We start from the raw sequence: 18,800 nt of genomic DNA, 5'->3' as shown, positions 1-18,800 counted from the left end.
AGTGAGAACAAAGGATTTCAACAACGCTATGAACTGACAAAACAAAGTATGAAATTCGATATGATTGGACATCTTCATTGTGACATTTTTAATCAAGATAAATTTTTAATTCATGGAGTGGAATTACGTGTGAAACTTATTGCTGCAAAGCCAAACTTTTGTCTCATGGCCGGTGAAAGTGGTGTCAGTGCAAAAATCAATATTCTAGATGCATCGTTGCAGGTGAAAAAAGTCAGCATCAGCCCTAGTGTCAAATTAGCACACAATAAAATTTTACAATCTACACCGGCAAAGTATCCTCTGACAAGGGTTCAAATGAAATCATTTACCATCCCGAAGGATATACAATCCAAAACTATTGATAACCTGTTTATGGGAACATTGCCAAATCGTATTATTGTAGGATTTACATCGAATGAAGCATCCAGTGGAACTATTACCACCAATCCATTTGAATTTCAACATCTAAACATTAATTTCTTTACATTGTACGTGGATGGAAAAGCTGTACCTTCAAAACCATTGCAACCCAACTTTGAAGAAAATCTCTACATTTCATCGTACCACACATTGTTCTCAGGCTCTGGCATACATTTTACCAATACTGGAAATACAATTTCAAGAGCCGACTACAAGAATGGATATACACTGTTTGTATTTGACCTAACTCCCGATTCTTCTGCTGGAGATTGTCACTATTGGAATTTACAACGACATGGAGCCATCCGATTGGAAGTTCATTTCCAAGAGAAATTAGCAGCACCTGCAAACTGTATTGTGTATGGAGAGTTTTCCTCACTCCTAGAGATAGACCACCAGCGCAACATTATCCTGGACTTTTAAATTACAAGGTACGTATACGTTATGTATCATTTCCATTCACGATGTTGAATACATTACAATTAGCTAGTGCTTTACACGGTAGTCCATTATTCAGAAATCATTTTACCGGGGTATTTGCAAGCGATGAGTTGCCCTCACGGATTTCTCTTCCTCTGGCAATCATTGTAAATACAGATCCATCCACAAAACTAGGAAGTCATTGGATTGCAATTTATATTGATCATCGCGGTGTTGGAGAATATTTTGACAGCTATGGCCTTCCTCCTTATGTACCACAACATGTTGCATTCTTAAAACTTCATTGTATATACTATAAATATAATAATAGCCAAATGCAAAGTCTTGGTTCATCCGTATGTGGCTATTATGCTTATTTTTATTTGTGCTGTAAAGCCCAAGGAAAATCTCTGCGTGAAATTCAATATTTGTTCACAACAGTACCCAAGGATCGTAGACTGCTGCAATATACCTTCCAGGTAATTTTATCATATTTATCATTGTAAGTGTATTTGTTTTATCATCATCTATTTCTATACTAATCATCTTTTTCCTCGTTCTTTTTTACAGAATTCACAATACGAAGCTTTGCAAACGGGTGCTATGCTGCAAAACATGGAAACAAATCATCGCAATCAAGAAGAGGAGGCAGTCTAATGAAGAAACCCAGCTCAATATACAAACATTGTCAATAAGAAAGAAAAAGAAGAAACCAGAAAAATGAATAAAATACAATTTATGCTTATTTATGTGTTTTTATTGTCCATTCCATATACAATGTTATCAGATTCTCCTAAAGAACTGTGCGATATAAGACGAGAACCCTGTGCAAAGTTTCCACCTAATTCCTAGAGAACATTGACCAGGGACCTCGTCGCGCATTAAAACCAAATCATTGATCACGTGACTGTACTACACCCGAAGGGTCCTACCAAATTGAAAGGGGATACCCATCCATACCTTATAACCTTAATTGAGTCAGTAACCGAACACGTGGTTGTACTAAACAAATTTGGTAATAGGACCACCGAAACATATTGAGGTCCTGTACTATGCTTCAATTGGACAATTTCAGTGGACCCCCATTGCCAAAATTTAAGAAGGGTGCCCATGTCTTATGATAGGAAATAGATCCCTGTAATCATAGAATCTCATCAAAGGGGATAAAATGGACCAAAAAAACAAACACGTGGTACAACGTTTATATTTTGTCAATTTTGTACACCTAAAAGGGAACGAGGTGGACCACCCAAATTTATAGTGATCCATATTAGGGTCCTATACTGTAATACCAAATGTTTAATTGAGCAATTTCCAAATTAAAGAGGTGGGCCATTGTACCCCTCCCGGGGGTGCACAAATGTACCTATGTCTTATGATAGGGAATGGACCCCTATACATGACCCTATAACTATATGATGTAATAGGACCTCATCAAGGAGATAAATTAGGTCAAAAGACCAAACACGTGGTTGTACTAAAATTTGGCAATTTTGTACCCCTAAAAGGGAACGAGGTGGACCATCCAAATTTATCATGATACATATTAGGATCCAGTACTATGACACCACATGATGAAATTAAGCAATTTCCAAAATTAAAGGGTTGGGCCAAGGTACCCCTCCCAAAAATTTAAAGGGGTGCATCAATATACCCATGTCTTATGAAAGGTAATAGACTCCTGTATACGCTCATGAGAACATATAAGGTAATAACACCTCATCAAAGAGAATAAAATCAACCAAAAACCAAACACGTGGTATAACGTATTGCTTACGTTTATATTTTGGCAATTTTGTACCCCTAGAAGGGAACGAGGTGGACCAACCAAATTTATAGTAATCTCTATTAGGGTCCTATACTATAATACCAAATATATTAAATGGGTAATTTCCAAAATTAAAGGGGTGGGCCAAGGTACCCCTCCCAAAAATTTAAAGGGGTGCATCAATATACACATGTCTTATGAAAGGTAATAGACTCCTGTATACGCTCATGTGAACATATAAGGTAATAACACCTCATCAAAGAGAATAAAATCAACCAAAAACCAAACACGTGGTATAACGTATTGCTTACGTTTATATTTTGGCAATTTTGTACCCCTAGAAGGGAACGAGGTGGACCAACCAAATTTATAGTAATCTCTATTAGGGTCCTATACTATAATACCAAATGTTTAAATTGGGCAATTTCCAAAATTAAAGGGGTGGGCCAAGGTACCCCTCCCAAATTTTTAAAGGGGTGCATTAATATACCCATATCTTATGAAAGGTAATGGACCCCTGTATACGCCCATATAACTATATAGGGTAATAACACCTCATCAAAGGGGATAAATTAGGTCAAAAACCCCCGAAATTTGAATTTTTGGCAATTTTTTACCCATGAAAGAGAACGACATAGACACCCAATACTGATAGAGGTACATACCCTGGTCCTAGGCTACCACACCCAATTTTTAGATTTGACAATTTCCAAAATTTAAGGGGGGTGGTCCTATGTACCCCTGCCAAAATTTAGGGGGTGGGCCATGGTACCCCTGCCAAAATTTAGAGGGGGTGATCCTAGGTACCCCTAGGTCATTGACCCCAGGCCAAGGTCATTGACCTTTGACCTATGACGTCACAAAAATTTTTGCTGACTCGACGTAATATACGGGGGGGCCTACTACTCCTATCTATGCTTCCAATGAAAAACGGAACGCTTCTACACTTTTTACAACACGAAATATTTTATAAAATTTATTTTAGCCTGAGAGTGTAGATGTCAGTGATTATCATATTTAGTTTATTCTTCGGAAGATTAAATATAAGGTCTTCCAATGCTTTAAATGATATTCCTCAAAATAGTTCATCAATTTATTTCTATCCAACATTATTATTATTATTATTATTATTATTATTATTATTATTATTATTATTATTATTATTATTATTATTATTATTATTATTATCTCATTATTAGCAAGTTTCTTGGTGAAAATTAAGAAACATCCATGAACTGATCTTTTCGTCTTCACATAGCAATTTTCTGCTTCAATGTTGACCATCAACTATAGACCCTGTCGCTATCTGCTTCTTTTTCGTGCTACCATGCCTTATATCATGTCCAGCATCATACAATTCCTTCTCAGCCAGTCTCAACCAGTTTTTCCTCCTTTTTCTAATTACATCTAAAATTGTTTTTCTCTTTCATACTATTCCTATAATAACAAAAATCTTTTATCCGGACAGCGATATATTGTACAAATATACGAAATCCATATATTTACTACGGAAATCTGTATGGATCATACGTTATCCATTTACTACATTCGTACTGCCCTTTTTTCCGTTTAGATATTACATCATGCCATTGCAGGATGTCTGACATCTAACAGTCTTCCTTATATTACATATGTATATGAATGTTACATCTGTCAGCTATATGTTACATCCAACCATCTGTATGTGAGATCCTCACCTCTATATAGAGCTGCTTCGTTCGGATGGAAAGTACGTTTATTAGAAACATTTATACGAAAAATAGGTACGAATAAAAGCACTCTTTCAGTTATACGTTTGCTGTACTTTAAGTCCAAAATCTACAGGATTTACACATGTAACCTGCATTTTCACGTACGCCACATACGATTTTCCTCAGTGTAACAATTCCTTATTTGTTTTCCACCCGACGCAGATAATTTCTTCTATTATTCTCCACGCTATCAGTTTGAAAACCTCAATTATTTTTTATTGCTTTTAAGCAGTGTTTTTGTTTATGTCCCATGGAGTATAATATTTCACAGAAACATTTTGTTGGTCTTTCTCCTAATTTTTGTCTCAAGAACCTTCAAAATTGCCTTGTGTTTTGCTCTGGATGCTTCCTTTTTGATTTCTATCCTTAGTGTTATTTTATCTTCGCATTTTATATCTTAACCAATCGTATTTGGTATAGAAAATTAGAATTTCTGGTTATTTATTTCCTTATTTGATACACAGCGTTTAGGAGTGTTACTTTGTTCGGCTGTGTGTCATCTGGATTTTATCAATACTGATACATGTATTCCTTGAACAATATTTTACTTAAATAGAAATTTAAGTTTAACAGTTAATCATAATTTTCAGTGACATATCTAATTAACCACTCTACGAATTCCCTTGTTACAAAAGTCATAACAAAGAGCTTAAAGAGAATATATTTCATTATGACATTAACCTAAGTATGGTTCTCGCATAGCATGAACTTTTAAGTTTATAAAGAAACACGTTTTCTTTCATTTTCTCGAGAACTACGCATTAGATTTTATACAAAGGAATATAATTGTGTTCATTTTCAAAATTTCTATCCATTGGTGTAAAATATCAAATAATAATTTTGATAAACTGGATACTTTCAAATACCTAGGATGAACAGTAAGAGAAAAAAACATATTCACGAAGAAATTAAATGTTGACTAAAAGCAGGAAATTCGTGTTATTATTCAGTTCAAAATCTTTTGTCGTCGCGAATTCTGTCAAGAGCTTATATGAATGGGGCATTGGACCTCCAGATTTCCATAGGCCGTACAGTTACTTAGTTATCCATTGGTTCTGTTCTTTGGACAAATTTTATTTCATTAAAGTTAACAATATTGTAGAATTGTTAGCTATACGACCATTATATGTAGCCAAAGAATATTTGTTACGTCAGTAAATTTCCATCAGACGTAAATTTAAATTGATAAATAAACATAAGTAATTGATTGCGATCACGTAAGGAAAACGTATAAAATGCTACTGTGCTGTTGTTTTACTTTCCCTTGGGAATAAAGGCGTTGTTAGAAACAGAAACAAAGAAAAGTAAAGGTGCATGTGTTTCCCCTTCTGAAAACATAAAAATACAATTATTCTCCTCGTTTTCTTCCTCCCAGGAAAAGGGAAACAGACAAAATAGCGTTATAAATATACAAAATGGAAACAACTTAACCTGCGGGAAAAATCCAATATTGGTATTTTTAAAACAGCCAAAAAGAATGAGATCTTCCGAAAGAGAAAAGAAAGTTGTTCAATCGAAGTTTTGTTTCAATGAAAAAAAGAACCTGAAAACAAGAGATGGTTGTTTTTAAACTGCCAACAGCTAAAAAATATTCCAACTTCTTTCAAAATAAAATACTTTCCGTTTGTTTGTCAAAAAAATCTTTTAAAGGAGGGAAAAGGGTAATCAATTTAAATAAACGATCAAAGGGAGCTAAGAGAAAAAGAGATTTATAAGCGAAGAGAAACAAAAATCTCTACTACAAAAAGTGAATGGAAGAAAATGTCTTATTGATTGGAATTTTCAGGCAAGTTGATTCTCCTATTAATACATTAAAATTTTAAGTTCTTTCCAGAAAAGCAACATGCAAAAAAAGATTTTTTCCGTAGACGATCAACTGTATACAGAGTATTAAGAAACAACACCAATAAACTTTGGGGAATGAACCCTCAAACGAAAACATGAACATCGTACGATGCGTCATTTCGTAATTAGAGCATGCCGAAAATTGTAAGGAGCGATGTGTAAAGGCCATCCTAATTGGAGAGCAAAATGTCGGATGAAGGCAGGTGAAAGAACAGAATGGTTATTTTAAGCTTAATTCCCTTAATGTAACCAGCAAATATGGATAGTTATAAATCTTCAGTTTAAGATGATTCAGTTGTCATTTGTAGAAAACACCATGAATCCCCTATGCTTCTGTCAGCGACCTGTTCCGTGTCCACTGTCAGATTAATGGATTCTTGCCTCATAATGACTTCATTCTCGATTTAAGCGCCTTTACATATCGTTTCGCCTAATTTTCTGCAAGCTCTAACTCCAAAATGAAGCATTTGTGCGCCGATATTATTTTATATTATTTCTTGATGTTTTCGATTGAGAATTCATTTTCTAAAGTATTTTATGTGTTTTAGATCACTCTGTATATATTGGTTAAGGATCACAGAAGGTTGATTTATATAATCCATCTCATTATTTATATGATAATTTTTGTATGGAAACAGTAGTCCGTATTTTAAGTTATCTTCCATTAGCTTCTAGAGCGAAGAATATTAAATTTTAATTATGTCACCTCCCTCAAGACGCTTATTGGTTTAATAATACCAAGCCCGTGCTCAGCACTGATTCCAGAAGATCCACATTCAAAGATGGTAGAAAGTTGCCTGCGTTTTAGGAGAGAGATTAGATTGCGCATGGAATATATTCTTCAGACACTCAATTGATTGGATCAAACCGTTTCTGGATATCTATCACCGTTTTTACTTTATAGCGATCAACGATAAAACCGAAAATAGATTATTTATACCAATTGTGGTAGAAGGATCACCTCCATCAAAGAAGGCTGTTCCTAACTTATCTTCCTATTCGTCCTGACCAAAATTGACGCTGGTTCATGAAGTAGTTCGTGAGACTTCTTGTCTTCCGGATAGAAGATCAAATAATTTTGATAAACCAACCTTCTTAAAAGTTATAAATATCTCTTTAGGTGTGTTTCTATGAAGCCCTTACAAAGCCATAATATCACCAAACTTTTATTTTTATAGACTTTGGGATATGTTTTCACAAAACACGACACAAAAGCAATTGGTCTCTTCCCCGTTGGTCTGGTGTTTAGTGCCCGCACTTTCGTTACAGAGTCACGCGTTCGATTCCCGCTGCGGGGAGCATTCGGATTATGATGGTTAGGATTGCACTTTGAATGGTAGGTCAATGTCGTATATAGCTTCGGTGCTAAAAACGTAGTCTTAACTTCATCGAACAAATAACAAAGTATAATTGTTCCCTGTTATTTCCATTGACAAGTAGGTAAGGCTCACAGTTACAGTGGAAGATCACTTTATGAACGATATAAAGCGAATATCAATTATTCGACTGTTCCTTTGATCCATTTGTTTGTATATTGAGCCCATAATTTGACTTATTTTAATATATGTTTTCCTCTTTATTTGCAGATTGCTGTGTTTTATTAGAAATCAGCTGGAAATACAAAAACGAAAAGAAATCTTTGCGGAAACAAAACAATGGCGATTATTGCTCTGCTGCTTACGGCTTTGGCGCTTCGCATCAGCGATTCGCTGGCTGAGAATTCAGGTCAGTCCTTTAATACCATTTCTTTCTAAAATTGTTCATTTAACTTTGCACACTCTTTCAAAATTTTCGAAATGTTACAGAAAAGTGAAACTGTTCTGTTGTAACTTGATACACAGTATCTCATTCGCAATTTCATAGAGTATTTTAAATGGTAACTGACAAATGGGAGTGAAATCTGAGCTGGTCTTTCCTTAGGTTTGAGAAAAGAAATGTAAAGTTTATTGTTCGTGTAATAATAGCGCACAGATGGTCGGATGGAACCGATGCTACTGCCAAGTCTCGACTCTAATCGTCTTCATACATGTCTCCACACAGCTTTAAATTTTACTGATTGAATTAGACGATGAATAATGTTGTGTTGATTCTTTGAAGTACGATGGAGGGACACCACATACTTTTTGTTCTTCCAGCACAAGTTTAATGGATTTTACAGGTTCGATAGCAGAGTAATTTTGAAGAGTCCTTGGTTTTCAGTTTGGCCAAACTTAGCACCTTCGATCATTTCTTACGGGGCTATCTGAAAACCTAAGTTTACTGGAATAAATCCCATCCACTGCAGCATTGAATTCAAATACGGAAATTCACTGAGTTGCTGAAGAAATAACAGAATATCTGTGAAGGTATTTTATTATGTTTGGCTCCGTCTGGAATCCAATATTGGTAATTTCCAATCCCGGATACAACACAGTTAGAATTTCCGTTGTGTTGTAATTATTGTTATGCTCATAAATCAAATAGGTGATAAAGTAGGAAATGGAATGTTCTGTAGTACGTGGGAAATGCTATAATCAAATGAGATCAATGATTTGTAGATCTCCGTTATTAATCAGTAATTGATCAAATTATATGACGTGAGAATCTGCTTCGAGAAGTAATTTCAATTATGAATGATTCTTTTCTTTTATATTCTTTCACTAAGCATTAAGAAACTCACGATAAAATAGCACCTTTACAGTATTTTTGAGAATTTTAAGAAGTCGTGTATAATGCAATAGCATCCTTAAGCATTTATCTAGTTTTCATATGAGTTTTCGATCACCTGTTTCCTGAAAGCTTTTAATGAATAATGAAAATTTCATGATGCCCAATCTGAAATTTGAACAAAGTAACATAAAAGTATCTGCATGGTGGGAAGCAGACGTTTTTTTAACAAAGCATAATCCTAGATCAGATTGAATTTCCTTTAAAAAAATGCAAAAATTAACATAACCAATACTTTAGAGCGAGAAATGTATTGGAAAATAGTCAGTTCTTAATAAGGAATCTTGTATTGATAACGATAGAGTAAAGAGAATTTTCGATAAATGTTTAATATCGAGATATACTTGTATGGGGTGTTCAGTACACAAGAAAATCAAGTCCAGTTTAACCTATTTCATCTTGAAGATCTCATTTGGAGCTCCTTTAAGAGCTTAAAAATTGGCGATTCCCGCGAGACATCGACAAAAATTGAGGCGCTGACGACGCACGAAGCCTTCCACACGTGTGGAAGAATGTGATAGAGATGGGAAGCAACTACATTCAAGAAATATAACAGAGGCTGTTCTATGGATCAATATAGATACGAATTATAATAACGTTGACATCAATTTTTATTCACATCTTATAGTTTACTGGTAGGTAGAAATACCAAAATTTTGGGGATATCAAAACTTGAAAGTCGATTTCTCAAATTCAACTTTTGAGCATAATGAGAAATATATATATATATCGCTCTCTCTCTCTCTCTCTCTCTCTCTCTCTCTTTCTTTCTTTCTTTCTTTGTCTGTCTGTTTTACTTCGTAGGCTGGGGAATAAATTTAGAGCTACTCTTAATTTTAAGTTCTAAAGCTACGTAGGTGTGTCAGCATATTTCCTCGAACATCCACTTGATGTAGTTGAGTTACAGAGCTGGCAACTTGTAGCTGCACACTATAATAACTATTATCTGTCCCTGTGAAAATACTGGTAGAACGCTCACCTCTGAGACGTGTGGTTCCAGGTTCGACCCCAAAGTAGTTGAGTTTGAAGTTGACAATATTACGTTCGTGCATTTTGTTTAGATTTACATATTTTCTTCCACACTATCATCCGCCAATTCTTTCATCTTGATTCACTTTCTTCAAATATCTGTCTCTTTTGGCATAAAGTGGATAAGCGCGGAACGTAAAACTGAAAGATCTCAAAGTATTTTTCCCACTCTTTAAAGTAAAATCAAGTAAACATTGTGGTGCTACATTAAATTAAGATATTTATTCTGTCTGCTTTTTAATGTCCCACAAAGCAGTCTACAGAATTTTAAAATTTTAGAAACAGAATTTAGAAGGCTACCTGTTGTTTTGAGTGAAGAAAAATAAATTCGTAAATGGAAACCTGCTTTGGTCGTGCATTCCATCATTGATGGCTGTGTGGCAGCTAAATGGCAAATGCAGTGTACTTACTCGAAGTCACGTCCTACGAAAACGACTCCAATCATCGTAGCTAACTCTAGAGACAAAATTTCTCTTATAGTTTTTAATATACTCACACGATACAGTCTTGTTTATTTCTCACTTCAACTTTACTCCGCTAATTTGCTCGGATGTGAAGTTCCAGTAGATAGTATTAATACAGCATAAACAATGAATGAATGGATAACTTTTGTGTATATCATTATTTTTTACTTGATAGAATATAACATTTACAAGGAGTATATCGATAACTCACAGTGTCACTGTGACAAGTATGTGTCATTGTTAGACTATGTGGGTCACTATTAGAAGTATATTTGTTAGTATTAGAAGTATGTATGCCAACAATATTGTATATTAGAAGTATGTATGGAACAACAATAAAAACGATAAGCTACTTTAAGATTTTTCATTTATGTACGATATATAAATAAATTCCACAAAATTATTTGCATTTGATGTAAAAAATGTCCGAAGATGAAATACTTACGAATGAATAGAAGTTATAAGAAGTATGTTCATGACAGTTTGCTGAAACCAAAAAATAATAAATGTAATAGGTTAGTTAAGTATACATATCTTCATATATATTACAGAACATAAATAAATAAATCACATATTGGAGCGGAATAAAAGCTATCAACTGTATCATATTGGTAACAAACAACATAATTTTTACACCACAGAACATTGTTTATCTCGATGGTCTCGTAACTTTTGCATTGGAGTTTACCCTCAACTCCTCTATTATGTTCATCAGGACGTAATCTATCGGCTCATGTACATCATATTTTTCAAAAACGTCTTCTTTAAACAGAAATTACAATTTGAGTGCTAGACTGAATTATAGTTTTGAGGTATAAATCATTGATCACAGTATGTGTTGTCGTCATAGTGAACACCTTCGTATAACAACATCATTTCACTTAAAGGTGGCAGCATTCTCTTACAGCATCAATTTTTAGGTTTACAAAACACATTTTTATTCTTGATTTTGGTCGAAAACTACGCTTGGCCTTTCATAGTTCCATGTATCATTTCGTTCCACTGAATAGATTCTATCCATTGCTATACTTGTGATTTTTTGACTTTTTTCGTTAAGTGCTAACAGTATTTTAAGATTTAGGTAAAAAATGATGTGCCAGTTTAAAATATTCATGCGTAGACTTCGAGAAAAATAAAAATATTTTTAAAGTTACAAGTTGATGCTATGCGAGAACTTTATTCTTTATTCAGGCCAAAGTAATCTTGAACTATTATCTTCAATACATTGTTTATTATGACGCTAACAAGCCACAAGAATTTATTGACGCATATCTTAAAACTATTACTGAATATAAGGTTCAGTTTCTCCGTAACTAAAATATTGAAAACGAAACGAAATCTTTCGTTTTTACATACCACGTTTATGCTGGCTACGCTAAAGGAGGCTGTAATGATGAGAAATGAACGGAATCCTTTAATGAAGAACGTAGGACGAAACGGAAGAACCAAACGCACACGGTGCTTGTCCACCACAAAGTTCACTTGGCGTGAGCTGAGATCGAACCAAGGACCATACGCACCAGACATGAACGCTCTACCACTGAGACACAACGGCAAAAACTAAAATATTGTCCCAAAATAAGTAATATATATGTCATTCGACACATTACACAAGATGATAAAATCGAAAAGAAAAAAAATTGTGGTGTTTGTCGCCAATAGTTGATAGTTTTCATTTTCGGAGAACAGAGTGTTTAGATATTTACACATTGTATATTTAAAAAGTCGATTAAATCTCTATTGTTGATTTCTAACAGCGATACACCTATATATTTCTAACACTGACATAATTCTCCTCAAGTAACGCACATACACAATCTATTTCAGCACAATAAAAATTATAATTTATGATTTGGCAATTAACGACTCATTTTCAAGTACCATAAAATCATTTTTATTAATGTTCTTGAAATTGCCGTGTTATTGTACATCAGGAATTTTTTCGTTTACAGAAAGAATTATTTCTCTTGATTTATCTCGAAAACTACGCATTGTACTGAGCCACAATATTCTTTTACGTATATCGATTATCTTATGTCTCATCTTTCCATACTAGTTTTCTGTTGTAGAATTTCGGAAGAATACTGAGACTTTCAATTTACATAAACAAACGATCATTGTCTGAATAAACAATCAAATAACAAATGTTCTCTGTCCATCATCGGAATTTTCCTACTGTTCTACGTAGGTTAGCAACACTGTCATGTTCTTGTCGTAGCTGATGTGTTTTGCAAGAGGTTCACCTGCTCCCGAGGGAAACAAGGCCATTTGCCTGCGACGAGTAACGATGTCTAGGGAACACTTTATTACGTGGACTTGCGGACAGTGCGCTGCTATTTCCTTTCGCATTTTCTCCACAGGCGACGGATCGCGTGTTATGTCATCTACGCACTGCGACACTACCTGTCAGCTCCCCGAACTTGTCTTTGAACCCACGGTCTCTCAGGCTTCTGACAACGGATTCTGTTAGGCTTCCTGCAAATAAGATGTGGGAATATTAGCTCACTCAACCTCATACTTTTAATGTTAGTGCATCTTTAAATATGTTTATATATAATCCAGTCTTTTCAGAAAATACAATTGAAAACCAAATTCTTTTTAGGGGATACGATGCCTCAATTGTAGAGCCCTCACCTGCAGTATAAAGATTCCCTGGTTCGATCCCAGACCCCGTGAGTTTATGCTGGACAATATCGTCTCGGCATTCTACCCTTTCCTCCCACATTTTATTCTACCAACTCTTACATAATCATTCACTCTCAATAATAATCCCTCTTCTTTGGCCTGAGGGCACAACGGTAGTCCTAAAACTTCAAGATTTGATTTATATTTTTCGAAGCTGTACACTGAATCCTAAAAGAAGTATATTCTGATATTACGTCGTCAAAAAAGTTCAGAGTAGCGAAGAATTTAATAGCATTCTTTGTTGGTCTTTTTCTGTATCCGGAAAAAAGACTATAGGCCTTCTGAAGTTGAAGTGTCTTTTAATAAAAGACGTATTTACAGCGAAAAACAATAAATGCCAGAGGGTCCTGCCGTGGGGGGGGGAGCGGGGCGACGGCCCCGGGCGCCGAAGTAAGGGGGCGAAAAATTCGGGAGAAAAAAGGAAAACGATAGGAAAAATTGCTTGAAATATATGTATGGGGGCGCCGTCGTATACTTTCGCTCTGGGCGCTGATTTTCCACGGCACGGCCCTGAATGCCACTATTAAAGCAAATAGGATAAATAGAAAATCTTAATTGTTTCGATTGTAAGAATTCACGCTACACCCAAACGAATTTTAAAATTTTACTCAATAGCTTCAAGATAATAAAATAATTTTTAAAATATTAGAAATAAAAACGGATTCGGGTAATATCAACAAGACATTATTTCATGAAGTTAAGTCGTTTTGTATATCTCAGAACCGTGAGTTCACAGTTAGTGACGTCAGAATTGGCGGGCAATCACATTTCTACATTATAAGAAAAGATTTCAACCACGTGATGCAGAATTTAGAATTTTGTGAGTGTTAAATGATATATAAATAATATTGTCACACTGTTTGTTGTTAAATCTCGAAAAAGAAAGAAAGAAAAGAAAAGAAAAATGATTAGAGAGCATTGAAGATAATTTCTTTCAACTTTCATAACATCCAAAACAAGATATTTACTCGGTCGAAAAAATGTAAAAGGTTTTTCAGTCCAACCATGTTGAGTGAGATTTACCTCATTCACATCACGAAAACGCCGGGATGGTACCTCACATATAGGTCCCAGGCCACTTCCTTCCTTCCTCAATCTTTTCTTCGTTCTCTTTCCTCGGATAGTGTGATCGCTGAAGAACGGCATGCCTCAGAAATGTCCAGAAATGTAATTCCTAAATTCTAATTCGTAAAATATCTACTATGTACAACAAAATGTTAGAAAAATGTTTTGTGTTTGAATAATTGAGGATACCGAACTAAATAGTTAATTGTAGCCACCAAACTTTTGTCTGATACCGTTATAACAAAATTAATATTGTAACGGTATCTGAAGAGAAATATATTTCTTTCATATTTCTGACGTAATAGACTGTAAGCGCGGAGGGGGGGAAAACTTAGAGAAAATAACATTTTCTGATTTCAGCGTCCGTCCTCTCAAAATAATTTTCTTTCGGTTTTGTGCTCAGCATCCGATTGTTTTTCAGTAAGCCATTGTCTTTGCATAGAAACTTCAGTCCGTCCTGCAATTCTGACAGGCTCATGTGATAACAAAACAGGAAACACGAGTGGATTATTCGCTTTGAGGTATGGAACTGAGTTGTGGCCACGACGGGGGTACTATCTTCGCGTAAAACTCTCTGCAATGTTTCAGGTCCACTTTGAGAACTACCTGTAGTACATTAGCAACTGTTAGAAGTATGTTCGTAACTGTTAGCAGTATTTGTGTCACTGTTAACAGAACACAATCCAACTGCTATTCAACAATTTGTTTTTGGATATATTCGTACGATACATAAATTCTGCTATTAGTGTTTAACGAGAAACAGATTATTCAAAGATGATGCATCTACCGATCAATTAATATAATTGGGTATGACAGTGTAATTACGTCACTGTAGGTTTCTGGAAGATCAATAAAAACTTTGTTTTGTAAGCATAACAATTGACTAGCTAAACCTGCGCTCTCAACACAGAGCATCATTCACATAAAAGCATGAATCTCCTTGTCATTTCTCACATCTGTACATGTCCCTGCACAGACACAAGTGAAAGACGTCTTGATAAAAACCAGCAAGGGGTACCATAAAACGGGGATTTTCTCGATTATTTTTTTCAATATCTCGCACCGTTTGCAAAATTGAGCCTACTTCTGGTTGGAGTTTCTAATTCATGTATGATCAGTGTTTTCTTTCTTCTTGCATGCATTATATAATAAGCAAATACGTTACATACACAATTAATTATAATGTCAGTGATATGTAGTGATCATTGAGCTAAACACTCCAAACAATAAAGATTCATCTTTAAGTGGAAAAATGGTTATTCTTCGTTTTTCATTATCATTTGTCATGAAACTTAACTCATGAGAGATATACAAACCCTATATACAACGGTGTGGTGTTGGCATGTATAACTCGTAGGATATGATTTTTTTTAAATTTCAACACTTCCAGGGTACTCCTAAAAATGTAATAACGGTCATGTTTTTTTTCTTTAAATATTCAATTAAAACTGGACAATCTGCATAAAATTTGGAATAGACTAGTGAAAACGACACGTTTCTAGCACTTGTGGTTTTTGACATTTCATTGTCGAAAGAATTGGGGACAAATATATAAGCCTAGTATTTTAATATATAGATACTTTGGGATGACCATGCCATGTATTAACATGAAACTAGTACTAAAATATACAATAATCACGCTTTTCATTGTGATGCTACTAAGAGAACAGTGCAGTGTAAAATTAATTAGATAAGGCCCAAAATAATGATTAACTTTCTATTTTTTGATTTATTATAACGTTATCCATAAATAAGACGTAGCATCGACTACATCACAAAGTGCCGTATCTCAATCGGGAATTCAGTACACAAGGGAATCAAGTCCACTTCAGATCGTTTTAGGCCACCTTCATCTCCAAGTCTCTTTGTGAAGTTCCTTTCCGAGCATGAAAGATTCATATCCAGACATTGAAAATAGCTCTTACAATGTGAAACAACAATGTTAACTATTCCATGTACGTAAATGCATTGTACAATTTATATACCATTGTTTCTTACAACTTCAGTTATGACCGTCCCAATTCAGATCATACACTTTGTGATTTAAAAAATTGAAACAAAATATTTCAGTTAACGTCCCACGTTTATGCCCTTTAGGGTATGTGAGAGGATAATTAATGCAAGTGAATGATGATGGAACCGTTGGTGCAATGAGAAAGTGGGAGGAAACGGAAATACCCAGAGAAAACCCACAAGCACGATGCTGTCCACAACAAATATACTCGGCCGGATATCGAACCGGGAACCCCACGCACCAGAGGTAAGCGCTCTACCACTGAGCCACCATGATCAGGTTGAGTCAATAGATCATATCAAAAGCTTAGGTATAAATTCTCGTGTGCGTTTATCGAAAAAATTATGGAAAACGATTTTTTATGGCCTTAAAATGTACGTAGATTATCCTTTGCCTATCTGATGCAATTGACGCTGGAATATAGTATTTATTTATATATACACTGTTAAGCAGCAGATTGTGTCTACTGTTATCGACACATCCTAATCGTAGCACTCATAATCCTGACAGTGACGCAATGCTACTTTTAATCTAATATTTTGGTAGAATTTTAAATTGTCTCGTGAACACAGGGAACAAAACTGCATCACGACAGATAAGTCCAACGTTGTAAGTGGAAGTGACTGGAAGAGTTCATTTTCCTTAATTTCATTTCAGCATAGTTCACTGCAAACACAACGTCAGTCAGCTGACACTCGTATATGAACACACACTACATAGATCCTGTAGATAGCGTAATCGCCTTTGGTGCAAGAGACCCAGGTGCGAACAGGTGTGATTTAAGTTCCAGGTTAGGTTGTAGGTACATATCTCATATAACTTCCGTTGTAAAAGGGAACTAATTCAGTCATAGCATACTCTACTGATGAACTTGCTTCCAAAATTTCGAGAAACTTCTCTCTGATAAGGGCTAAGATTATCAAGTATCAGTGAAGTGAACATTTAGTACCCTGACTCTATGACAGTAGCTGATTTTTTCTTTCCTTATAAGACAAGTGGTATTGTTATCCATTCGAACCTCTACACGTGAACTATTAGACTTAACAATTATTTTTTCTCCATGTTTTCTGCAATTTCGATTGAATAAAACTTATAAATCATTTATTAATGGATCTGACGGATTTTGTAAAAGCTGTTTGCAAATTATTGGTTTCAAGCATGCTTCACGGGACTGTGGCACTGTATCGACATGGGGTTGTTTGCATTCCCAAAATTTTGTCAGGTCATACGAAAACATTTCCACTTTATTGCTTAAGTAATACTTCGAAAAAAAGTAACAATTCAAAAATATTTTACATAAAATTGTTTTAATTCTTACTCATTGAGGAAAAATATTGAGTTGGAGAGTATGTAAAGAAACCTTCTTCATTCCTCCGTACTTTGATGAGCTAGGAAAAGATAAATTTCTGGAGGGGAGGGTTCTTACTCATACAGAACGACATTCTCTCCTGCCCACTTCGACATCTCAAAAGGTAATAAGAACTGACACTCATAACGCCACGATTAGACAGAGAATATTGGCACACACTCATGACGACAGCGGATCATATGCGAAAAATGAAATGAAATGAAACCTTATATTTAATGTCCTTTAAGTTGAATTAGACGAATGATTAATAAAAGTGAGTAATTATTAACGAATTGGTGGAATGTGAATGTGGAAGAAATTTCGGACGTGATGTCGTCTACTAGAATTCAGATGACCTCCGTGCTCTACCACTAAGAGATCTTTCCTCCAAGAATCTATTGAAGTCTATCAACAACCAGTTTTCGTCTTGACGAAGTGTACAATGGCAATTATTATAAACGATTACTCCTAAGGTTATATTTTACGACGTTGTAACGAATGGTTTTAAAATAACGACCACAATAATAATATAACGATGTTCATAGATCTTAGTTTTGATTAATTACTAATTTACTCTATAAGCTTTACTAAAGCAAAATGAATCTATACCACTATTAACTGTAAGCAACGCACTTTTCTCTAGAAAGACATAGTTTTTATTATGTTACAACTAGCAGCGTTCACCCCGCTTCGCTGCGGTCACCCCGGAACGCAATAAACTTTGTTACTTAGATAATTTTTACTTTTTCGCTTTCAAGTGATATGATAAAAACCATAGAAGATTGCACTAATGTTAACATTATATCGCCTGTCATTTATGTTAACCCGCCCCGCTTCGCTGCGGTCACCCCAACCCGCCCCGCTTCGCTGCGGTCATCCCGGAACGCAATAAACTTTGTTACTTAGATAATTTTTACTTTTTCGCTTTCAAGTGATTTATAGCGCCTGTCAGTTATGTTAACCCGCCGAGTCACAGGGTCATGCGGGTTGCATATAAATACGTTTATTTTTATACCTATGATGAACTAATAACAAAGGATTTGTACGTATGGACACCTGAATGGTCAATTATCTCAAGACACTGGTAATTGAAAATTAAAGTGATATGATAAAAACCATCTAGGGTCCACATCCTAACAACCCCCCAAAAATGAAAGAAATCGGTTCAGCCGTATTAGCGTGATGAGCGGACAAAGGATTTTTTGTACGTATTGACACCTGATTGGTCAATTATCTCAAGACACTGGTAATTGAAAATTAAAGTGATATGATAAAAACCATCTAG

At 35.1% G+C, this 18,800-nt stretch overlaps 1 protein-coding gene across 1 annotated transcript in view; it reads left to right on the top strand.

Moving 5' to 3' along the window:
• The window catches only part of LOC145692621 (uncharacterized protein CG3556), a 375,007-nt gene that overhangs the window by 197,168 nt on the left and 159,039 nt on the right, over positions 1 to 18,800 (top strand). Inside the window, exon 2 of the mRNA XM_081767946.1 lies at positions 7,791 to 7,929. Coding sequence (XP_081624072.1) covers positions 7,860 to 7,929 — 70 coding nt within the window. The 5' untranslated portion in view covers positions 7,791 to 7,859. The remainder of the gene's footprint in view (positions 1 to 7,790; positions 7,930 to 18,800) is intronic.

This window comes from Thermobia domestica, chromosome 8 (assembly GCF_964235325.1).
Source record: "Thermobia domestica chromosome 8, izTheDome1.hap1.1, whole genome shotgun sequence".
Classification (NCBI taxonomy): domain Eukaryota; kingdom Metazoa; phylum Arthropoda; class Insecta; order Zygentoma; family Lepismatidae; genus Thermobia; species Thermobia domestica.
This window is presented reverse-complemented; position numbering and strand designations above follow the sequence as displayed.